The sequence below is a fragment of the Hibiscus syriacus genome, unplaced genomic scaffold (genome assembly GCF_006381635.1).
Source record: "Hibiscus syriacus cultivar Baekdansim isolate YM2019G1 unplaced genomic scaffold, ASM638163v2 tig00116997_pilon, whole genome shotgun sequence".
NCBI classification, from domain to species: domain Eukaryota; kingdom Viridiplantae; phylum Streptophyta; class Magnoliopsida; order Malvales; family Malvaceae; genus Hibiscus; species Hibiscus syriacus.
This window is the reverse complement of record NW_024063513.1, coordinates 5878645-5905064: the sequence shown is the minus strand read 5'-3', so window position 1 is coordinate 5905064 and position 26420 is coordinate 5878645. Positions and strand designations below refer to the sequence as shown.

The window sequence follows — 26420 nt, the reverse complement described above, 5'->3', positions numbered from 1 at the left end:
CAGGGAAGGGACACAACCGAAAATGTTATAAAAACATAACATTTTCAGTTTAGTGTATCTTAAAATTTAAATTTTTTTCTTAACATTTTTCGGTTGCACATCTTTTTCATAATATTTTTTATTCAACCAAAAATATTAAAAAGTTAACGTTTTAAGTTACGCTCCATAAAAACGTCATACTTTTCATAACATTTTTTATTGCACTCATTCTTTATCCTTCTTTAGCCGGTTGTTTCTCATGAACATGCAGATAGACAATCCCTAAACTTAGGTTGCACATTAGGTTTTCTGTTGCGAAGAAAAAGCTTTGGAGGTTGCTGGTGTGTCGCTTTCGGAAATTCAACAATGCGTCGTCCTTTTATTTGCTTTTCGTAAAGACATTTTCTTTATTGAATTGATTCCCATCAAACTTGCAAACGTAACTTCAAAGCCACCCAAAGTCATAATTAATTAAAGGATCATGTATTTTTTTTATTAATACAAGATAAGAAAAATTTAATATGTATTTAAAGATAATTCTCACCTCATATCTTTAATATTCTTGATGTTTGAATCTAAAATCTCAATAAATAATAATAATTCATCTATCACGTAATTCATTTGATTCGTGCAAATGGATATTTAAATAACCAAATTGATAAAAACAATACTCAACATATTACCCATTTTCAATTTAAATCTTGATTTTTTTAATAATATTAATCTTGATTTTATTTTTTTAAAATTATTTTTTAAACTACCATTTGAGGATGATGACGTTATATAACATCTCATCATTATATTATATTATTAATGATAATATTTTTGTGAGAAAATAACCTCAGTGACCAAAAATGCATTATAATATACGATTTTAATCAATTTTTTTTGGATTTGCCAAAATGACCAACTAAATCGCAACGCGATCTCCGGTATCGCAAATCAGTTTCCAGATTCGCAACGCGATTCTGACTATCGCATTGCGATTTCCCAAATTCGCGTTACGATTTTCCTAAATCGCAATGCGATTACGTAAATCGCAATTCGAATTAGGAAAATCGCATTGCGATTTACGTAATCGCATTGCGATTTAGTAAATCGCAACGAGATTCTGACTATCGCAATACTGAATTTCAAATTCGCAACTCGATTTCTGAATTCGCAACAGGTTTTAATTTCGCAACACAAATGTTTTGGGTATATAACTACGCAGCAGCAGCAACTCATAACCTAAATCCCTAAATCGCAACTCATTCCATCTCCATCTATCACTTTCTCTGGCGACATCCGTTCCTATATCCAATGATATCCTTCCCCATCCGGCAACAGGTTTTAGTTTCGCAGCTCGTTTGTTTAGTAAATTAATTTACAATAATGAAATCATCTAATGTTGATCATGTTTGGATAAATTTGTATTTTCGAGGGTCATGGGAGAATGTTCATGGTGTTTTACAATATATGCCTTTACCCATGAATCTTCAACTAAAACTGTCATTAAAAAAGTTAACTTATGAAACTCTAATGTTAAGTGTTGCAAATAAATTGAATTTAGAGCCCCTAAGTGGATTTAGGCTATCTTATCAGAGAAATGGTAAAATTTATTTGTTAACCGACAATGAAGATGTTGAACGATTCATTGCTTACATTAGTGTTTCAAGTGATGATGTTACATTGTATGTTGTTGAACCTAGAAGTAGTGAAGTTAGGTCAGTAGTGGGTAGTAATCAACTAAGTTTTTCAACCCCAGTTTATGGTGCTCAAAATTTAATGGTTCCACCACAATTTCATCACCAAGCAAATATTGTTTCACCACATTTCCAATACCAAACACAATCTCAAAACCCACAACCTTTCCCTAATTCAAATCCCAATCAACTTTCAGCACCAAATTCCAATTTTCGTATTGACCAGTTAGACGATGATGAGCCAACAAAAAAAATTTGTGAGTACTAGTCAGTATTCAAAATTTGATATTGGTCAATACCCGGACTTTGATCTTGGTCAATACTCGGATTTTGATGATTTTTCAGAAGAAAAAACAGACCCTGCGTGTAATGATTTTGATATTGGTCAATACCCGAATTTTGATGATGAAACAGCCGTTGCCGAGGAAGATGTTGTTGATGATAATGAGGAGGAAGTTACGACTGTAAATGAACATGTTGAACATCCATTCTGTAATTCATATAACACTGAAGAAGAAAAAGAAGAAGAAGAAATCCCCAAAGAAAAGTCCCTGAAGAAAATGCCACGGGAGTATAACTGGAATATGCCAGAATTACTTCAGATACCGGAAGAAGAGTTGGTAAAGATAGCAGTTGATTGTTACACAAAAATTATTCGTATCAAGAAAGATGATTATTTTGATACAAAGGAAGACTTGAAGATAGCTTTGTATACGAAATGTGTGGAAGATGGCTATCAACTAAAAGTTAACAAATCAAGCAAAGATCGTTTCGAAACAAGGTGTATGATTGACAAAAACTGTATGTGGCGTATGATTGCAAAGAGGATAAAAGATTGCGAAATGTTTCAAGTTAGGACTTTTATTGATAAACATACATGTTCAAGAACCCAAGTTTTTCCTCACCATAGACAGGAAAACAAAAAGGTGTTGGGTGGTTTTCTGGCTGAGTTAATGTTTTTGAATGGTAGGGTATATCGGGGACATGAAATTATGACTGACATGAATGCTCGGTTCAAGATTAGTATCTCATATTCTCAAGCTTGGAGAGCCAAATATTATGCCTTGGAATTGTTGAGGGGGTCGCCAGAAGCATCGTTTGCCCAACTACCGGCTTATTGTCACAATTTAAAGCTGAAAAATCTTGGGTCGGTAACTCATATCAAAACAGATAGAGATGGACGCTTTGAGTTGCTGTTTATCGCCATTGGTGCTGCGGTTAGTAAATCAATATAATTTTGTTGACTCATTTTTGTTAGTTACATGCATTTCACATTTAAATGATTATATTTCTTGTGTATATGATTTTGTAGATTCGTTCGTTTATTAATTGCATGCGCCCAGTTATTATAGTTGACGGAGCACATTTAAAAGGTCAATACCTTGGAGTAAACTTATTAGCAGTAGCCATGGATGCTAACAATGGGATACTGCCAATAGCTTACGGGGTTGGCAAATCTGAAACCTCTGATTCATGGACATGGTTTATGGGGCATCTTAGGGATTGCATAGGTCCTATTAGTAATCTGACAATCATATCTGATAGGGCAAACTCAATTGACAACGCTGTTAGAAGGTGTTTCCCAGATGCTTTTCATGGACTTTGTGGTGTTCATTTGTATAGAAATCTAAAATCAACTTCTGCTGGTATAAAAAATCACAAATGTACATACTGGAAGGCTGTAAAAGCTTATCGGGAAGTGGATTTTAATAAGCATATAAACTGTTTAAGACATGTTTTGCCTCAGTGTGCTCAAACACTAGAAGATGTCAGGTTTGAAAGATGGTCAAGAGTACATCAACTTGGAGCAAGATATGGTTTCATGACGTCTAATAGTGCAGAATCAATCAACGCTCTAAGTCGTCATTCCCGGAAATTACCCATTACTATGTTAATGGAGTTTTTTCGAGCCTCTATTCAACAGTGGTACTACAAGAAAAGAAACCATGCAGGTATTATTTCTTTAAATTCGTAACTTATCATATATTTTACTAAGTATTATTTATTTAAATTTACAGGAACATTGGAACATCGTGTTACACCATGGAAAGAAAAAAAGATAACGAAACGTGTTGTGAAGTCAACGTCATGGAGAGTTGAACCATGTTCAAACACTTTGTTTGAAGTAGTGGATAATAACTTAAATGGGCTTGTCGATCTAAATGCAAAGACGTGTAGTTGTATGAAATGGCAAACATCTGGTTATCCGTGTGGCCATGTTATAAAAGTTTCTCTTCATCTAAACCAAGATGATTCAAGCACATACGCTATGGATTGCTACACTACAGAAGTATATCGACAGACTTATGGCGAGATTGTTTACCCTATTCCACATCCTTCTGAGTGGGACATACCAGATGACTTACAAACAGTTTTGCCACCAGCCATGGACAGAAGGCTACCTGGCCGACCAAAATGTCACGATCGTATACCGTCTAAGGGTGAAGAGAAAAAGAGATCGACATGTAGTCGGTGCAAGGAAAGTGGTCATACAAGGTTGACATGTGGATCACCAGTGCTATCACAATCATCTTTTCCTCTACCAAAATATGGATCCCCATCAAAATCCAAAGCTCATATGGTGTCAAGCAATTAAAATCCTTATCACAACCGGCTTCACCTTTTGGGACTGTTAACTTAGGTGATTTTTAAATGCAAACGTTGTATTATGTGGATTTTATGTGTGAACTTTTAACATTTTCAGTTAGGCATGTATTAGTAACTTGAGTTTGAAAATTGCTATGATCTGTTCAGTTGTTATTACTTATTAGGCATTCATTTGACTATCGCAACACGAAAATGACGTTCGCAATCATCTTAATGTCTCTCGCAACGCGGAAATGACTATCGCAATGCGAAATGAAAATCTCAACGAGAGAATCGCAATGCGAAAAGAAAATCGCAACGAGAGAATCGCAATGCGAATTTAGTTTCGCGTTGCGATTTTAGTTTCGCGTTGCGATTTTGTCGTTGCGATTTTCATTTCGCATTGCGATTCTCTCGTTGCGATTTTCATTTCGCATTGCGATTTTCTCGTTGTGATTTTCATTTCGCATTGCGATAGTCATTTTTGCCTTCAACATAATGCAGATTGAAATCAACAAAATCAACCATTACATTTCAATCAATTAAACAAGCACAAATAAGAATTATGTTCACATCAATTAAACAAATCAACTTTTACAAATCATCTTTTACAAATCAATTAAACAATAAAAAAATAAGCAATAATTCTTATTTCCTCATCTACTATTGAATCAACTTTTGCAGCCATACATCATTTTCACGTAGCTCACTTTTGAGATTAACCTGCAGAAACCAAACATTTGCTCAAACAACACTTTCTACACATCTAAAACCACAAACAACAAATTATTGAATTCTAGGTACTTAACCAAACATTTTCAAACCAAAAGCCTATAAACTTACCAATTGTTTATGGACATTTTTATAACGCGGATGCAGGTAGGCAGCGTCTCGTATATATCGATCTAGCCATATAATGCCGAAACCACAAGCCTACTACAGCTCTATCTCTATCGGTGGGAGGTAGATACTTTATACTTCCTGTGATCAAACGCTCCAACGCCAAGCATACGAGAGGACCACAATCCCCTCTGGGTCCATTCGTTTATTGTGGTGCGGTCTCGTCTCTGCTAACTGTAATATTGAGCTTCTTTGGCTTTTTGTTTCCAGAACGAGTCCAATAATTTATCGCATCCAAGAATTTAGCCAAATGAGAGCTCTATCCCTTAATAATATCTCTTAAATCAGCCAATGATATGTAATTTATCATACAGTCATATACTATTGCCTTAAGGGATGGGAGCTGAAGCTCTACGAGAAGCCAATGTTTACGTTCCAAAACAGGGATAAACACCTACAATCATAAGTAATAATTCATTCATTTGCGCACTTATTTATGAATACCTTTAAACTCAATCTAAAATAAATATTAACCTTATCGACCTCCCACCATGCAGGATAAAGTTTAGCTTGTCCATTGCCCAACGCAAATGATTCATCTCGTTGATTCTTCAAGTGAACGGCGTTAAAAGACGTCGGCATAATTGTATATCGTGTATTTCTTTTATTTTCCTTAAGTTTCCTAATTATTAGAAGACGTGACACCCACGCATCGATATGCTGTTTTACAAGAAAAAGACATATATTAGTAACTTACATAAATTTTAAAAAAATAATCAAATTGAAATATAAGAAAAATATAAGACTTACCCCTCCATCGAAATAGCCATTGTCTTCGACCCCTAATAATACGCCCCACCAAGACCGATCAAGCAACAAATAGATATCATCGTTGAGCTTGCATATGTCAGTGAAACACCCCTGGCTCTGCTCATGTAGATAAAAATCAACTGCGGTCTTAGCCCAAAGGGTGTTATCCAGAATTGTGTCCGGTAGTTATCTCCTCTCCACTTCAGATACCGGAATGGTACTGGCCGGTAACTCATACGAGAGCCAACTATCATCCATTATGTCCGGCACGTCAGAGGGTTTCTCAAGAATATTACATATGATGCCATGTGAATCGGGCTCTTGAATGGTGGGAGGGACCTCTTCAACGATGACAGTGGCCTCTTGAACGGTGGGAGGGGACTCTCGAGGAATGATAGGGGCCTCTTCAACGATAGGAGTGGACTCTTGAGGGATGACAAGCGAGTCGGGCTTCTTCTTGCGGTGTCTTCGCACTATTGGGGTGTATGGAGACTTAATAGCACGTGCACGCCGTCTGATGCATGAACTCTGTCGTGCAAGAAAAACCCGACGTAAAGCATCCACCTTATCAGGCCGCTAAATAATTAAATACAAAAATAAGTAAATAAACAGACATGATATTTAAACAGTGAAAACAAAGACAAATATGTTTCAAACTTGCATTGAATTCACCCAATTCATTATTCTATCATAGTTCACAAAATGCATCAGATAACAAAGACAAATATGTTTCAAACTTGCAACACTGTCAACTTAGTATTTGTCTTTGTCTATTGGTTGAAGTAATGCAATTCATTCAAGTTTCAATTTGCAGAAGAAGAATAGTTTCTGGAACTTAAAATCGCAACGTGAAAAATGACTATCGCAACGAGAGAATGAAAATCGTAACGCGAAACGAAAATCGCAACGAGAGAATCGCAACACGAAATGAAAATCGCAACGAGAGAATTGCAATGCGGAATGAAAATCGCAACGCGATTATAGTTTCGCGTTGCGATTTTTGGTTTCGCGTTGCGATTTTTGGTTTCGTGTTGTGATTCTCTCGTTGCGATTTTCATTTCGCGTTGCGATTTTCGTTTCGCGTTGCGATTTTCATTTCAACCAAAAGACAAAATAGTGTTGCTAAAATATAGTTTCAAGAATAAACTATTTCTTCTTCTTCTGCAAATTGAAACTTGAATGGATTGCATTACTTCAACCAAAAGACAAAACAAAGACAAATACTAACTTCAGAGTATTAAAGAATACACAGTTTAGCAGAATTGGCAGCAAATGAACAAATTTACTTTCAATCAAAGGACAAAACAAAGACAAATACTAACTTCACAGTGTTAAAAAATACACAGTTTAGCAGAATTGGCAGCAACCGAATAAATTTACTTTCAACCAAAAGACAAAACAAAGACAAATACTAACTTCACAGTGTTAAAGAATACACAGTTTAGCAAAATTGGCAGCAACCGAACAAATTTACTTTCAACCAAAAGACAAAACAAAGACAAATACTAACTTCACAGTGTTAAAGAATACACAGTTTAGCAGAATTGGCAGCAATCGAATAAATTTACTTCAACCAAAAGACAACAAAAGACAAATACTAACTTCACAGTGTTAATAAACAGTTTAGCAGTATTGGCAGCAACCGAATAAATTTACTAAGCAATCTAAGTGAAATGGTTAATCTAAGTGAAATGGTTAATTTAAGTGAAATTACGAGTAAATTTATCATCAAGTTAAATATAGAAAATCTTAAACTTACCTCGTTGCGTAGAGTATGAACCTCATTCTGCAACGATACTACCATCTCACGTAGAGCTGCAACCTCACCACGTAAAGTAGACACCTCTGCACGCCATGCACCATCGTTATCGCGTAGAGTACCGATCTCCTCACGCAAGGCATTGACCTCATCACGTAACTCCCTTGACTCATCCTGTGGAGGTGGAGAACAGGGAGATAGAAGTCGTGACATCTTTGCCGGTCGCCTATCATGAGGTGATGGTGAAGAAGAGGCTCGATGATGTGACGGGATAGGTGATGGCTCTCGTTGTAGAGGTGTATAGTCGGGTCGATCAGGTGATGGCTCTACGTGAGGTGATGGCTCTCGAAGTGGAGGAAGTGGAGGCTGCTCATCATTCGTGTCATCAAGAAAACGCTGACTAGCTTGCCACCAATCAGTGGCAAGCTCAGCCTCCGTGGGTGTCAGTCTCATTAATGGAGTGTTGGCCTCCTAAAAATATAAAAACTCAAACAAAGTTAAACGTCTACTATTAATAACTTGTTTATATATGATAGTATTTGTGTTAACTTACATTATTTATTGTCGTATATGGTATTAAGTCTTCCCAATCCAACAAACGTTTCCTCTTCCAGGAAATAGCCCTAGGAATATCTTTTGAAGTTTTTAATGCATATGTTCGCATGCTGGGGAAAGCCTCGAATATCCAAATCTACAAACAATATAATAACAAACATTAGTAATTGTTAAATAATTAATTATAATTTTGAAAACATTATATAGAAATTCTTACCTTAAAGGCCCAAACAAAGCCTGACAAAGTGTATTTCGACCCATCGCCACGCAAACTTTTGCAGTCATCAAAGGCAGACGACAACTTAGTCCAGGTAGCTTTCCATATATACGAACCCCACGGAAACAGATTCCATGCATTTAGGTCCTCTACCAATAATATTAGCTCATGAGGAATAGGTTGTCTGGCCTCTCTGCCTAAAAAGCCGACATACAAAAGTACTAGAAGGCATACTCGGACAACATCGACGTCATTTATCCGAGTAAAACTATCTTTCTTATTAAACAATTTCTTCAGGTCGTCGATGTGTAAGTTCGGCTTCTTTATTGACTCATCAGGAAAAACCCTGGATAACCATGATGGGCGGGTGATATGACGAGTGTACCAGCCTACATCATCGTGTCCGAATCGTAGACCAATGATTAAGCAGAACTCCTTCAGCCCAAAACAAGTATACGCCGATGGAAAATGAAACCATATCTCTTCCTCACCACGTTGTATACTGTCGGGTAGATTGCTAGTCATGGTCTGAAGCCACAAATGGGTCAAATTAGCATCTCCACCCGGATGCTGTACTCTCAGCCATGGCCCGAAGTAGGTTTCCTCAAACAATTTTCTTTGTGCAGGTGAAAGCTTCGAAGCAATTGTAGTGGCTAGGCTAACTTTATTCCTTAATGTCAATGCAGCCGAAAAAAATTTCTACAAAAACAATAAACATACCAAGTTAGATATACCAAAAACTACACTGTGAATATATACCAAAAACAATAAACATAAATAGTAGTTTATTCTTAAAACTAAAATTTGCAACACTGTTTTGTCTTTTGGTTGAAATGAAAATCGCAACGAGAGAATGAAAATCGCAACGCGGAAATGACTATCGCAACGAGAGAATCGCAACGCGAAATGAAAATCGCAACGCGAAATTAAAATCGCAACGCGAAATGAAAATCGCAATGCGATTTTGGTTTCGAGTTGCGATTCTCTCGTTGCGATTTTCATTTCGCGTTGCGATTTTCATTTCGCGTTGCGATTTTCATTTCTCTCGGTGCGATAGTCATTTTCGTGTTGCGATTTTCATTTTCATGTTGCGATTTTAAGTTTAGAAACTATTCTTCTTCTGCATTACTTCAACCAAAAGACAAAACAAAGACAACTACTAACTTCACAGGGTTAAAGACTAAATAGTTTAGCAGTATTGGCAGCAATCGAATGAATCTAATAAGAAATCTAAGTGAAATGATTAATCTATTATTGAAATTACCAGTAAACTTATCATCAATTTCAATATGAAAAACATAAAATAATGCAAAAATTTTAAAATAAAAATAATTAAAAAAACTAACCCTCGGAGGTTGATTTTTCATTTCTGAATGATTGTGAGAGATTTTTGACCGTGAATGGTCGTGAGGGATTTCGCCGGAGATGGGGACGGAAATCTTCGGAGATGGGGACGGATTTCGTCGTAGAGAGTGAGAGATGGAGAAGTGACTGAGTTGTGATTTTAGGTTTTAGGTTATGAGTTGCGATTACGGGATATACTGTGGACGGTTCAGTTTCCGATATATTAATATATTCGTGTTTGGAATTTGAAAAAAAATACGCGTTAATACGAATGACGCTATGTAAATCGCAATGCGAATTAGGAAAATCGCAACGCGAATTTGGGAAATCGCAATGCGATAGTCAGAATCGCGTTGCGAATCTAGAAACTGATTTGCGATACCGGAGATCGCGTTGCGAATTATCGATCGCATTGCGATTTAGTTGGTCATTTTGGCAAATCAAAAAAAAGTTGGTTAAAATCGTATATTATAAGACATTTTTGATCACTGAGGTTATTTTCTCTATTTTTATTTATAAAAAAAATAAAGTAAAATTTATATTTTTTAATAATATTTTTTGTATCATATTATTAATATAATACGTTAATAAAATAAAGTAAAAATAAATAAAATTTATATTTTTTAATAAAACCATTTACATTTTTAGTTGTGATAGTTGATTATAAAAATTCAAAAATATTCAAAATTCGGAAATGTTATTAAGAACATACGAAAAATCAAATACATGATCCGAACCATCATGTTAATGGAGCTCATAAGCAGAACCGACTCGGTAGGGGAGCATTATGAGCTCCTGCTCAGGATCTCATCTTCCCCTTCATAAAATAATAAAATAATATATTTTATAATATTATAAGTTAGTCACGATCTTTTATTATTTTAATTGTATTCAAAGGATTTTTTTATAAAAAAATAATTTATTTGATAAAATTTTAATTATACTCCTATAATTTATTAATAGGAAATTATATATATATATATATATATATTTTAAAATAATAAAATATGCTTTCGTTTTATATGAACATATTTTTTAAATTTTCACTCCCGGCTCCTAATTTTTTGAGTGAGCTCTACCTGTAAGCGGTGTCCCCTCTTTCGAGAAATTTACTATCTGATTTGAAGGGATTTACTTTGGATTTGGATAGCGGCATATTCAGGGGGTGGGACTTAGGCCATGACCACCCATGTCTTAATTTTTTTTTAAAATATATAAGTCCCGTTAAAAAATTATATTGGTCTTATTGATATATTTTTTTATATTCAGAAAAAATTATTATTATTAATTTTTTAAATAAAAATATATACAAATAATAGTAGATAATTTTTATTATACTTATTTTAGTTCACCTAATAATATTTTTTTAAAATATGTTAGATGAAAAAAATCAGGGAGGGATTTACTTTAGATTCAGAACAGGGAATGGGATGAAGAAGTTGTGATATTGAAGATATGGGGTTGACGGGGGGTGAGTTTGCAGTACGGATGAAGTTATTTATCATCCATGAAATTAAAAAAAAAAATAAGGACTCGAAATACTAAAGAGTGAAACAAATACAAAGCTGAACCAAAGGAGAATAGTAGGAATGAAGCTTCTTCGTTGTATCTAAGAGGAAATTCTAAAAACAGATTAAATTAAAAAAAATCAATAATATATTTAAGATCATTTTTATTTTATTATATCTTACATAAATTAATTTTTTAAAAATACATCTTATGTCATTTTCTAAATGATCTATTATTAATGCGTTAAACCTCATCATGAAAATATATAAAATCATCAACCGTAAATTTCAGTGAATAAAATATATTATCAATTAATTAATTTATTTACAAATATTTATTTAACTTACGTCTTTGAGGACCTGCGTTGCTTTGGATCGAGGCCTAGTCCTAAATTGGGTGTGGGTCATTAACTAATTACAAATCTATGTATTTATGAGAAAATAACCTCAGTGATCAAAAATCTTAAATAATATACGATTTTGATCAATTTTTTTTGGATTTGTGAAAATGACCAACAAAATCGCAATGCGATCTCTAATTCGCATTGCGATCTCCACTATCGCAAATTCGCGTTGCGATAGTTGAAAATCGCGTTGCTATTTTTCATTTCGCGTTGCGATTTTCCATTTCGCGTTGCGATAGTCTACAGTTGTCGTTGCGATTTTCCAAATTCGTTTCAAAAATTCGTTGTGATAGTTAAAAAAAAAGATTTTGTTTCTTAAGAATTTTCTCTAAAAAGATAGTATCCGCGCGGACGTGTCGAAGACACGTATTACCATTACCATTACCATTACCACGACCACGACGGCGGCGGCGGCGCGCGAGAGTCCCCCTTGTTCTCTATCACTCAACAAGGAAGTGGGAAAGCCAAGCCTTAAATACCATTCCCAATAGTATTTCCAATACTATGTGGGATTGAGCATTACCAACATTTGTTTTCAATACAATGTGATTATTCAGGAAACAATTAACAATCATGCACCTTAAAAAAACTGAATCAGCAACCAATTGCATTAGTATTATACGATTAAATATGTCATAATTAAAAGTCAATCTATAATCAATCGCGATTATTGCAATTTTAAGCAAAACATTCAAAAATAATATCACTATTTAAGGCTCAATCCCACATAGTATTGGGAACAAGTGTTGGTAATGCTCAAATCTCACATAGTATTGGAAACACTATTGGGAATGGTATTTAAGGCTTGGCTTTCCCACTTTCTTGTTGAGTGATAGAGAACAAGGGGGACTCTCGCGCACCGCCGCCGCCGTCTGTCTCGTCTCGGGTCGTGGTCGTGGTCGTGGTCATACGTGTCTTCGACACGTCCGCGCGGATACTATCTTTTTAGAGAAAATTCTTAAGAAACAAAATCTTTTTTTTTTAAAACTATCACAACGAATTTTCGCAACGAATTTGGAAAATCGCAACGACAACTGTAGACTATCGCAACGAATTTGGAAAATCGCAACGACAACTGTAGACTATCGCAACACGAAATGAAAAATCGCAACGCGAATTTGCGATAGTGGAGATCGCATTGCGATTTTGTTGGTCATTTTCGTAAATCCAAAAAAAATTTGTCAAAATCGTATATTATCTGAGATTTTTGATCACTGAAATTATTTTCTCTGTATTTATTTCGGTCGAGATCTATTTACAAATGCACCCTATGTGAGCTGTGGTCATGCAGATTGGTCTCATCACCAGGACCAGACGAGTACGCTCCGGTTCATATCACACCTCTCTACGCCCAATGCCACCACAACACATAGCTTTTATACGTAAATATAAATGCTCTTTCCTAACACTGCCAATGCGTTCACTAAGATGCGATGTTGCATGAGTTTCTAAATTAACTCTGTTTTTTTAGTGTGTTTTCATTAACTAATTTTCCTTTGAATTTCTTCACTGCATTATTTTACGATTAATTTGTTGTGGAGTCATGAAAGGAAGGTTTTCGAGTGATGTGAGTCGTAGGATGATAGATATGGGATTAGGACACATGCGTGGTGAAGAATTCGCCCATCTTGTGACGTCAGATAGCGGGTATGGAGACTGCCCGGGTGGTGGTTCAGAGAATTCGCCCGTCTTTACCAATTGGACCCCTTAATTATCTCCTACTACCCTAACCCCCTTATCCCAGAGCCCATTACAAATATTGGTTGATGGGCCTCTAATCACTAGGTCATAGCACCGGACCAGGCTGTGCCGTCAGTTGAAGCAGTCGTTGCAGAAATGGGCAGTGGTGGCAACACTCTCAAAAGCTTCACCATCCGACTCTCTTCCAATAGCCATTCATTCTTCCATGGAAAAAGCTTCAACGAATCGCCTATCATCAGCCAAAGATGGAGAGTTTACTCTTTGTCCTCTCCTCATAAACTCACAAGTTTCAAAGGTTCTCCTTCTATGCGTTCCTTTTCAACCTCGTCATCGTCTTCAAAGGTGGGATTATTGGGATGGTATTTAGAGAAGCTTGAATCCAATCCTGTTATTACAAAATCTATCTCAACTTCGATTATCTTTGCTTCTGCTGATTTTACTTCTCAGGTAAATCCCGTTTCTTTAGGTTTTAGCTTATCCCAATTTGAGAATTTTTAAAATTTTCAATGTTGCGAACAAGGGTCTGGATATTTTGCATTTTGATTGCTTTATGGAAATAGAATCTATTTGTTTAAGGAAGTGTCCGTTGCATTCCAGGTGTTTATTGATGCTTGCATTAACAATTATTGCCTTGCAGTAATGCAATTATTTTTATCTTGTTGAATTATCTGTTATTTTTTTCGAGTTAAATTAACTTCCAAAAATACCTTTGAGCTAACCTGGTTCCAAATATGGTACTTATTTATTATATTGTTTTTTTATATCTCCATTTCTATAATGCTGTTGCTTTATTATTTGGTGATTTGCCATAATTATGTTTCCTTCTCACATTTTTTTAATTAACATCTTCGTAGATGATCACATCATCTTCTGGTTATGACTTCGTACGGACATTACGGATGGCTGGATATGGATTGCTTCTCTTGGGGCCATCGCAACATCTTTGGTTTAACTTTTTGTCAAAAGCTTTGCCTAAACGAGATATGCTGACTACCTTCAAGAAAATGTTTTTGGGGCAGGCTGTCTTTGGGCCTCTGATCACTTCGGTTTTCTTCTCCTACAATGCGGCATTACAAGGTTACTGATCCGTCACCCTTTTTTCTTTAAGCGAGTACAGCTGCATATTGTAAGTGCAATGTTGGGACGTGGGGCTTTCTACAAACTATATTCTCCGAATCTATGCTTTATTGGGAGTTTTATTGTCTTCATTGAGTTCAGCAGGTGACATAGCAAAGGTATCAACCATCATTATTTCATAAATTCTCTTCAGCTGAAAACCAGAGATCTCATCTTGGATGAACTGTTGTCACTTGAACCTTGTAGCGTTTTTTTATGTTTCTAGTTTTGCCCGTATCATGCAATGTCCTTTTGGCTACTGGTATGCTATTTGTGCTTGCTATTTGCTTGACTTTGTAGCCCTTTCTAATGGGGCCTTGTTATTGTTTTTGTCTTTTACTGTCTAGTTTTGTAGTTGTACCCATCCTCCGAAAATAGAGTACGATAGTTAAGTGCTATCACAAGGGTTTCAAAGATGAAGCCCCAGTTCTTTTCTTGTACTTATTTTATATAACTAAGTTTCAGGTTGTTTGATGTTGGTGTTCCGATAATGAAGTATTGTTCTTTGACTTCTTATTGTGTTTCCGTAGGTGAAAATGCTGAAGAGATTGCTGCTAGATTGAAGCGTGACCTCCTCCCAACATTAATAAATGGTGCTATGTTCTGGCCAACCTGTGATTTTGTTACGTACAAATTTGTACCGGTTCATCTCCAGGTATTTATGGGTTACCGCCATCTGTTTTTTCAACTTTCCCATATCCAATTGCTGTGAATACTGACTAATACCTTTGCTAACATTTTTTTTTCTGGCAGCCCCTAATGAACAGTTCATGTGCCTATATATGGACAATCTATTTGACATACATGGCAAGCTTAAACAAAGTGAGCGTGGAGTAGAGAAAATCTTTTAGTTTAACTCAACTGTCAAACTGAAATTCGTCCTGGAAGACACGATCGACAACTGAAAAGCAATCTTTAGTATCGAATATTTCATATAATCGGTAGCCATGCCTCTGGTTCTTTAGAGATAGAATTATATTGTCGCTCTCATTCAGTTTTCGGGTCCGCTATTTTCTTTATTCATTTATTGAGCTATTTACATCTATTGAAATCGGACTGGCTGCTTGCTGGCTTCTTCTGTCTGGTTAGTACTATGTGAAAAAACCCGTTAATTTGGGTTGAAAACTGGTCAATCAGTTAAAGCTGATGAAGAGTTGCAGTGAATCGGTGAAACAATCTCTTTTCCGCGGGCGTGTGTGTACTGTGTAGTTAATGAGATTGAATTTCTATCTTCTAGTTCTACGTTAAAGGTCATATATTAAGCTAAATGCACAACTTTTGTTAATAATTGTTTATTAATTATATTTCATATTGATTTAGGATTGAAATTAGCATTTAAACATTACAAAAAAGTTATATTAAATCGGTTTACCTTACTGGTTGAATTGGTTGGATACAAAATTGAGAGACTGATTTGATCACTTTTCTCCTTCACTTAACGATAAATAAAGATCATAAAATAGTTGAGACATGGATCCATCTGTAGATAACAATATTTAACGATGTGTAACTTTGTACGCAGAATTACGAACTCTGCCATATAAAAAATCTTGAAAACTACATCTTTTCTAAACCTTCTAATTCTAAAGATTAAATTTTGTTATTTTATATAAGAATGCTTGATAAAATCTTATTCATTATGGTTTTCTTCCTATTGATAATTTACTATTTTATATAAATTTAGTTATTTAATAATCTATAGTCAATAGAATTCTAATAAAATTTTAATGGATTATTAGCAAGTAAAATTTAAGAGAATCTCTAACATAACTTGGATATTGAGCCACAATAAAAGGATTTTGAGCAACTAAAAGTTTCACGGTTAGCTCAATCAGAGAGAGAACTCTCCCACCAAGTATATTAAATGCATTCATAATAACTGTTCTGGTCACTTGTCTTCCATACTGGACATAGAACAATTATCAGATGCCAAAGGCTTCTTGAGAGATTGCAGGTGAAGAAAAACAGATGGTACGATGTCTCTTTTACGGTTCGCATAAAGGACAGTCCGGTGAAGAGCCTCAATCAGGATATGAAGGAGTACCTTGGTCTATTGAACTTGAACAACACGACCTGTGTGCCATGCCACTTCCACCTCCGTTTTTATGTATCCCCATTAGTTCAAGTAGTCAGCATTCAATAGATTCTTGGTTCGAACTCCACAAAATTGATTAAAACAAACAAACAAACAAAAACTGGTAAGTGGTAACACTTGTAATAATAATATGGTAAATTACATAAATAGTCCCCCAACTATAAGACACTACTCCGTTAAATCTCTCGACTATTAAAAATTATAAAATGATATTCAATTAACCCACTTTACTGGCTGGAGCATGTTCTTTTTCAGACACTGGAAACGACAGAAAATCATCACCATCCCACTTTCTTAGCCAAACTATAAAATCTTTTCCCCACTTTAACCCTGGATTCAATTAAGGAAGGGATATGATATTCAGCAGGGTTCTAGGGTTTAAGATTAATGTTTTGTAGTTAGTAAAGCATATTTACCGTTCATACGTTGGCGGCGGCCGGTTTTGTCTGAAGTTGTGTGCCAAAGCTTCATTTAGTTAGGAGAGTAGTTGTAACAAAACAAAAAGTTGTTCCGAGTTTTAATGGTTGGTGATGTATGAGAAAAAGCAAACAAACGGTGCATTGGCAGTTGCCACAAAACAAAATGCTAAAGAGTATTGGAGAGAAGAACGTGCCCAACGGCTCGAATTCCCACCACATTTTTTTTGTTTTGTTTTTCTGCCGCATTGAAGTCTTCTTTCATTTCTCACAATGACACTGTTCCTCCCCTGCAAAAACAATGGCAATTACTCCCTTCTCTGCATCCCTACAGCCATGAGAGACCAGATAATGAAACTCACATGCTTTCTTTTATTATTCACTTACCCACCATTAAAGTTTCAACCATTTATATTGTACATTTATATATATATATATATATATATAAATACATGTTCAATCCCCTCAAAACCATGGCATGGGCCGCTCTTAGGCACTAGAGACAGTAATCACGAGCCACCTACTTCATCTCCTTATCCCCACGGGTTTTCTGGACGACTTTGAAGTTTCTCGAATCTAGGGTGACGAAAACTTGTTCCTTTATTTTTCTTTAAATATACTTTGGTAGCTGGATATAAAGAGTTCTCCAGAGTTTTTTCAAGGGTTGTAGTTAAGAGAAATCAACTCTTTGTTTGGAAGAGAACTCATCATCCGCCATTGACATCGCCATTATGAAGTTCCCTGGGATTTGGGTTTTCTTCTTTGTGGTCGGGGCAGCGTTGGTTGCCTTTACCTTCCTCAGCAGCTCCTCCATTTCTGGTAAATGTTTCAATTCGTACTCTTCTGTTTTTCTTTTATTAAGTGAGCACAATCTATTTGTCCTTAAAAAAAATTATGGGCTTGTTCTCGTAACTGGACCACGGGTAATTGCTGCACTTGGAGCTGTTGTCAGTGATATTATAGCAAAATGCAATAATGCACAGTTCTTTAAACTTCTTCCATCTGATATTAGTTACTATATAGTTAAATAATATACTATTTTGCATAAATACTGAAAAACCGTTTATTTGTTAATTATCTGACTATATTATCATAATACTTCTAACTTCATTTAAGGAGAAATGAACGCATGCAATCCCATTTGTTTATGTGCACCAACGGCAGTTATGAAGTCTGTTAACTGATTCTTTTCCAGTAACAATGAATAATGTAAACATTTTACTCCCTTGTCCCATTATATCGGTCTAATGTTTACTTTTTTTTTTATCAATTTTTTAACTTTGACTCATCATTATTTAAAATTTATTATTGATAAAAGTATAAAAAATATATTTTAAAAACCTTAAATCAAATAGTTTTTTAAATATATATTTTATAAAATTTAATGGTTTAAAATATTTAAAATAATCATTGTCAAAGTTTAATTTTTTTTTACTTTTAAAGAGTCAATAATAGACACATTTAGTGGGACTGAGTGAGTATTTTTTTAATAGTTCTAAAGTGACGGGCATATTATAAATGATTGAGTGTTTTTTTTGAATAGATACAATTTTATATGAATCAAACAACATTAGTGGTTAAAGTGATGCTTGTTATCTCTTTAGATCTCAAGTTCAAGCACGTTGAGTATATGAGTGTTCATTATTAACTACTCTCTCTGTCCCACTAAACATGTCTCTTTTGGTTTTTAAAATTATCTCGTTCAAAATGTCATTTTAGAAAAATAAACAAACAACAACTATTATATTTTATTTTTTGTCCTTATATGTCTCACTTTTTCACATCTATCAAAACACATGACAAATCTATCAATCACATTTTATGAATAATTTTATCATTTTTAGTGATCAAATCAATCTCCTAAATATACGTACATATATACGTACATAATCGATATAAGGCATAAATTATAAGACGGAAGGAGTAATTGAATCCTTTGATCATATACCAACGTATACTGACGCAATATTTATAACAAGAAGTGACCAGAATATAATGTCAAATCAATCTTCCCAATTATCATAACCTTGCAGATAATAACTTTAATGCACAAACTTTGGTGACTGCACTTGGCTGGTTGTCATTTAAAGAATTAAATGACCTCACTGCATCCTATTTCTTGTTATGCAAGTTTTACGGAAATGATTTTGGTCAAGCGTTCGGGTTGTCTTTAACCCCAACTCTCGTCTTTGTTTTCTTTCTTTTGGTTGTTGCCTTGCTAGCTGTAGGGTAAAGCAATTATTTATTGTTTTATTTCAGTGGTGTTTATAACTAATCGATCCACTTGTGTTTGGCCCGTATCTGAATCACGCCAATAAAACAATGTAGCTTAAAATTGCAGCTTTGCATGTCAATGTCAATTCATGATATTCGAGCAACGTTTTCACGGACTTAATGATCAGAATTATCTCCTTTTCTTAGAAAATGATCAAATGTTTCTTGCTAAAGTTAATGCATTGTGCACGTAAATCTAATAAAAAAAATAGCAGCAACCAGACATATATCACCATAGGAATCAATAATAATTACATGAAAGCAGATTCTTAAATGCCCCAATCGCAGGTATGGAGTTTTTGCAACATGGTGACGGTACAAGGGTGACTGGAACAAGTAGGAAGCTGAAGGTATCATGAATGGCCACAACCAGCTAAGACAAATCCTTATTTTTGTTTTAGAATTTTGAGGCGTTTTCTCATCTGAATTTGCAGGGGATTGGGGATAGTACAAGCAAGGAAAAGCAGAGGAATGTGGATATGGAAGATTACGATCCCATTGATCCAGTTCCACGCTCAAAGGCATCTATAAAACCTGGCCCTATTGAGCATGGTAGTCCTCTTATTCCATATATTCCAAAACCCTCACCTCCCGGTAATCCCAAGATTGGGGGTTCCACTTAGCCATCTGAAAGTTGATTCTGTCATTTAAAGAATGTGGCTACGAAATCTGTATCGTCTAATATTTTAACCAGCTGTGTTTTCGAATCCTGTCCACTCAATAACTTCAAGTTGCCTATGTAAACAGCTTATTGTGTTTGTGTATTGATCGTCTGTTCGGTACTGGCCTTGTATTGTTAGTCATTTCTATTTTAGTGGATTAACCATCATATCTATTATCTGCTGACTTATTCCTCAATTTGTAAAAGTATTAATGGGTTTCTACTTTGGTGCTTTGTCAATGAATATTTGATGAATATAAGCTGTAATTTTCATACGTACTGGGGTTGAGCTACCAGGCAACTAACAGAAAACAAGCAATGAACATGGATAGGAAACAATCACGGTGCCTCCCATGGTGGACCTGCTTAAGCAAAGACTGAGGCTAATATAAAAAGAGAAGGTGACCAAATCAGCAACCCTCAGAAAGCTAACGAAACTGGAATTGTTTATATCACCAACCCCATTAACTATAACACACAAAATAACCACATTTCTTTGATTTTTCTTCAACTTCGCGCCAGTACTGTTTTTATTGGTTTTCCTTTATATTTTCAAGGGTTAACTACAAAGATGATCACTAATGTTTGTGTTTTGTCCATAGCCTAAGTGCAAATTTCTTTCTTGATCCCAACAGCTGAATGGAAATAAAAGAGTTGCAAAAGCGACTGCATTCATTTAGTCCCTTTCTTTTGGTTAGTTATGCCTGGTAGAAAGTAGATATCAATCTCATAATCACCAAAGCAATGGGACCGTAGAAAACTCATTTATCTCGTCCATTGCTTCAGCTACCATGTGGTTGGCATTTCTCGAACAGGGATTAGTTCCTATGACTGCAATGGCATTTTGGATCTTCAACTTTGACTCCAATTTTAAGCGAGTCTTCATCTCTAGCCGCCTACAGTGAGTGCAAGAGAAGGAAAATTGATTCCCCCCCCCCCCTCTCGGGATGGTCCTTTGATGGAATTTAATGGAAGCTTGTATTGATGTCCCCAAATATTGTGATTATGATTTGTAACACTTTAGGAGGTCTTCATCTTTTCTCTTTGTGTAGTTCATCGAATCAAATTTGTTCATGGCAGATTCTTTGAGTAATGTATTGTGTTAGTAATGCTCAATCCCACATACAATGGGAAATACATTGGGATTGGGTATTTAAGGCATTCTCCACTCCTTTATTGAGTGATAGAGAACAAGGTGGCTTCTTGTGCACCATGGATGTGGACGTAGTTGTGGCTTATTACTATAATTTTAGAGAAAATTTTTAAAAGATTTGTGAAAGAATAATATTATGATATTTATAGGCTGCCTGAAAATTAAAATCGGAACAATTAAATTATGAAATTAAACATGTGTAACGTTGCATGTATCTAGACTATTTTACATCTATGTTCAAAGGGATTAACAAATGATTATGGTGTCAGTTACAAATATAATTACATGAGTTATAGAAGTAATTATATGAGTTACAAACGGCTAAAAATGAATGCACGAACCTAGACTAATTTGGGGCCAGATTCAACAGTGAATTGCAACAGTCTTTGGACAAGGTTTAAATTTGGAATTAATCAAATTTATATATGATTTTTGTTAGACAAATTTACCCCTGAACCAAGCCTATAAATAGAGAGCTTCATATCACTCTCAACTCACCAATTCACTCAAACATCTCTCAAATCTCTCAGAGCTTTCTAAGCTGACTCTTTTCGGCGAGGAGCAGTACCACCAACAGTCCACTCTAGTTCTGGGTGTACGGAATTTGGAGCGACCTTGTTAACCTCGAGGAATGATCTGCCTATTGGACCGATTACACACACCGGGGCGAACTCATTTTTAAGGCAGTGGTTTTACCATGACACAATTTACAACGATTGAATTATTTAATTTTGTTTATTTTTCCAGTCAGTGCTAATGGTGTGATTTTGCAACCAAAATTTCCAACAATTTAGAAACGAATTCATATACTGCAAATATGACATCATCTTTGAGCAAGCTGATTCCCGACCTTTCCAAGCTCGACGCACTCGATGGAAAGAATTACCGGAGGTGGTCCTAGCGAATACTGATATTTTTCAAGCAGCTTGACCTGGATTACGGGTTGGTCAAGCCACCACCAACCATGCCGCCGACAACCTCAGTTGTCGGAAATGATATTGATGTGGTTCTATTAGATGTCACCTTAGCCGCTACTGCTGCGACTGTTATTACCACCAAGAAATACGATAAGGACAATAAGACGGTGTGAGGATACCTTCTCAGCCACATGTCTAAAAAATTATTTGACATGTTCCTTAAGGAAAGAAGTGCCAAGGTGATCTGGGACACTCTAGAGAAGAAGTACAATGATGACGATACAGGCATAAAGAAATACGTTATCGATGAATGGCTCAAATTCTAGATGATGAATGATAAGCTCATAATGGATCAAGTCTATGATTATGAGAATCTAGTTGCCGACATCGTTTCCAAAGGAATACAAATGTGTGAAGTGATCTAGGCCAATGTCATTATCAAAAAGTTGCCCAAGTCCTAGTCTGACTACCGCAACTCTGTCAAGCATAAGAAGATAGACATTTCAGTTGAGGAGCTGGTGGGCCACATGTAAATAGAGGAGACTAACCGATTTAAGGATAAGGTTACTAACTTTATTGGTAATTTATTCTTTAAAGCTAACTTGGTTGAATATGGTTATGCCTCAAGGTCTAAGTATAAAAGGAAAGCGAAAAAGGGGAATCAGAATAAGAAGACCAAGTCGCAAAAGGGCACCAACTTCAAGAAGCTAGGGAAGTCTAAAGCTAAAGGCAAGACCATCAAGTGCTATGTGTGGGGTCAAGTAGACCACAAACCTTACCAGTTCCAACACCATTCCGACCGTTAGAATGAGAACATACCATAGTTGAACTTTGCGGAGAACAATGTTGATGTCATTGCAGCGATGGTTTCAGAGGTGAATATGGTGGAGAACAATGTTGAGTGGGTCATTAGCACCGACGTTTCCAGACATTTCTACTCAACAAGGGAGTTTTTCACTAAGTTCGAAGATGGGGACGAAGGTGAACGTGTGTACATGTGGAATTTCAACGCTCTGAAGTGCTGGGAAAAGGCAAAGTTTTACTCAAGTTAACTTCCAGTAAAATTTTAGCCCTTAATAATGTCTTGTATGTACCTACCCTGCGTAGAAATTTAATAAGTGGCATACTTTTGAATAATACATGCATTAAGTTAGTTTTTAAGGAAGATAAACTTGTATTTTCCCGAGATGGTGATTATATTGGGAAATATTTTTTAAACGGAGGTTTATTTGTCATAGAAACTCAACTTAATGAGAATAAAGCTACCACTTTTGCTTACACTGTTGAATATGTTGATATGTGGCATGCTAGATTAGAACATGTGAATATTCAATCTTTAAAGAAATTGATGAAAATGAATGTTGTGCCTAAACTAGACATAAGTGGCTTTAATAAATGTGAAATTTGTGTAGAAACCAAGCATGTTAAACCTCACTTTAAGATTGTTTCTAAGAGAAAGAATGAATTGTTAGAACTCATTCATAGTGATCTATCAGACTTTAGAAACACTGAAAGTAAAAGAGGAAAACACTAGTACATAACTTTTGTAGATGATTACTCGAGATAGACAAAAGTTTATCTCCTTAGAACAAAAGATGAGGCTGAAAACTTCGTTCTTATTTATAAGGCAAAAGTTGAGAATCAATTAGATAGGAGAATCAAACGACTTATATTTGATAGAGGTTGTGAATACAAATCAAATTTCTTAAAAAATGTGTGTGAGAAGAATGACATAATTCACGAAACTTCAACCCCTTATTTTCCTCAACAAAACGATATAGCCGAAAGGAAAAATACTTTTTAAAGAGATAATGAACTCATAGTTTATAAGTTCAGGGTTATCTGATAACATGTGGGGGACGCCATTCTATCGGTAAATTATATATTGAATCGAGTACCTTATAAGAAATTAGATTCTACTTTATACGAGTTTTGAAAAGGATACACTCCAAATCTATAATACCTGAAAGTGTGTGGGTGTCTGGCTAAAGTAGGGTTACTGGATTTTAAGGAGTCCACCATCGAACCTAAAACCATTGATACAATGTTCATAGGGTATGCTACAAACAACGTCGCATACAGATTCATACTTCTACAAGATTTTTCTATTTGTGAGTCAAGAGATGCCATTTTCTTCGATGATTCTTTTCCTTTATAGAAATCTAGATTAAATGAAAAAACACAAATATAAAACATTCCATCCATTTCTTCTAGTGTACCTGCTAGATCTTCTAAAGAAATCATTTTCGAGCCTAGAAGAAATAAGAGACAAAGAGTTGAAACCTCTTTTGGACCAAATTTTATAACTTCCTTTATTTATGATATAAATGATTTAGACTCTATTTCTAGTCCTATAGTTCAAATATTTTTGTTAGATGAGGATCCTAAAACTTATGAGGAAGCTATACGATCTATCGATGCTAATTTCTAGAAAAGCACTATCAATGATGAACTAGAATCAATAATGTCTAATCATACTTAGGAATTGGTTGAGTTGCCTAGAGGATTCAAACCAATAAGCAACAAATTGTCTTCATGAAGAAACTCATACCAGATGGTTCTATCTAACGGTATAAGGAAATGCTAGTAGTTAAAGGGTTCATGCAAAAGTTTGGTTTAAACTTCTTCGATCCTTACTCTCCCATTACGAAAATCTAAGTGATACGTGCATTATTTACACTAGCCTCAATTCACAAGTTGTAAGTACATCAAATGGATATAAAGACTACATTCTGAATGAAGATCTAGATGAGGAGATCTATATAGAGCAACCCCTTGGTTTTGAGGCACCTGGTATGAAAGAGAAAGTATGTAGACTCAAAAAGTCACTTTACAGCTTCAAGAAAGATCCTAAATAGTGGTACGAGAAATTTCATAAAACTATCATTAGTTTTGGTTTTGTTGTGAATGGTTCGAATGTATGCATGTATTTGAGGATGATTGGTGTTGATTGCATTATCATAAGTTTGTATGTTGATGACATGTTAATTTTCAGTACTAACATTGAGTCCATTAACAAAACAAAAGATTTATTGTCTACTAAATTTGAGATAACCAATTTGGGAGAAGTCAATGTAATCTTAGGAGTCAAAGTTACCAAAACTAAAAAGGGTTTTTCTTTGAGTCAAGCACACTATATTGAGAAAGTGTTGAAGAAATTTGACATTTTTGACGTCGTCCCTGTTCGAACTCCTTATGACCACAACATACATCTCTTTAAGGATAAAGAAAGTAGCGTTTCCCTAATTGAATATGCAAAAGTGATCGGAAGCCTAATGTTCTTATTGAACTATACTCGACCTGATATTGCCTATGATGCGAGCACACTTAGTAGATATACCCATAATCCGAGTGGTGAGCACTGGTTGCTCTCAGACACTTACTCAAGTATCTTAAGGGCACAATAGATTGGAAACCTGAGTTAGTTGCTATCCTGCAGTACTGAAAGGATATTGTGACTCCAATTGGGATTCTAACAATGATGAGGTAAGCTCTACGAGTGGGTATGTTTTTACTTTGGGTGAAGCAACTATCTTGTGGAAATCAGCAAAGCATACTTGTATTGCTTGTTCTACAATGGAGTCAGAGTTTATATCTCTTGACCTAGCCGGGCAAGAAGACGAGTGGCTCAGAAATTTGTTAGCAAAAATTTCGTTGTGAAGATGACCGACTCCTCCAGTTTCTTTATTATGTGATTCACAAATTGCAATTAGTGTGACCAAGAACCAAACTTACAATTGTAAGAAGAGGCACATTCGCATAAGGCATGAATCTATTAGACACTTAATAAGGAATAGAGCGTTCTCTTTTGAGTATGTGATACAAAACATATATTAAGTTTTACAACATTTGTGGTAGCTAATTTGCCCGTCTAGCTAGTCAGTAGAGCGCAAAGCTCTTAACCTTGTGGTCGTGGGTTCAAGCCCCATGGTGTGTTAATGTAGATATCATCCCTTATTTTCTGTTTTTAAAGCCTGGAGATTTAGAGGAGTTATGTAGTCTTCTGCGGAACTTGAATTGGGGGGGGGGGGAGTTCTTCCACTTTCACTTCGTTATACTTCTGAATGAAAAGGAGATAACACAAAATCGGATTATGTCACTATCTTGGAGTTCCTTCTCCACATTTGTAGGCATTTGTCGAGTTCTAACCTATTGTTTGGTGCCTTTTTTTAGCAAAGCACGTCGTGGTGCATGATCATTACTTTATTTCTTAAAGAAAAGACAAGGGAAAAGTTAAACCCTTTGATGTATATATACCATTTCTTTTATTAATGGTAAATGCGGAAGCCAGGTATGCTCCACTTGATCTGATCTGCATCCCAGAATGGGCAACTAAATGCACTACACTAACAAGATCAACAACTGGTCAGGGTGGGAAGGTGGAGTTTCAACACTTAGAC

At 35.5% G+C, this 26420-nt stretch overlaps 2 protein-coding genes across 3 annotated transcripts; both read left to right on the top strand.

The window, feature by feature from the left end:
• Positions 1–13523: 13523 nt before the first annotated feature.
• On the top strand, positions 13524–15689 carry LOC120193819 (PXMP2/4 family protein 4-like). The gene is made up of 4 exons (XM_039196250.1): positions 13524–13835; positions 14243–14465; positions 15035–15159; positions 15258–15689. The coding sequence occupies exons 1-4, from the start codon at positions 13524–13526 to the stop codon at positions 15339–15341; spliced, it is 744 nt and encodes a 247-aa protein (XP_039052181.1). The 3' UTR covers positions 15342–15689.
• Positions 15690–17486: 1797 nt separating this feature from the next.
• LOC120193820 lies at positions 17487–20106 on the top strand. Of its 2 annotated transcripts, none has more exons than XM_039196252.1 (4): positions 17487–17520; positions 17658–17834; positions 19578–19639; positions 19724–20106. In XM_039196252.1, the coding sequence occupies exons 2-4, from the start codon at positions 17747–17749 to the stop codon at positions 19910–19912; spliced, it is 339 nt and encodes a 112-aa protein (XP_039052183.1). In that variant the 5' UTR covers positions 17487–17520; positions 17658–17746; the 3' UTR covers positions 19913–20106. The 2 variants fall into 2 exon arrangements, with proteins under 2 accessions (XP_039052183.1, XP_039052182.1); XM_039196251.1 differs by lacking the exon at positions 17487–17520 and adding an exon at positions 17555–17596.
• Positions 20107–26420: the final 6314 nt, after the last annotated feature.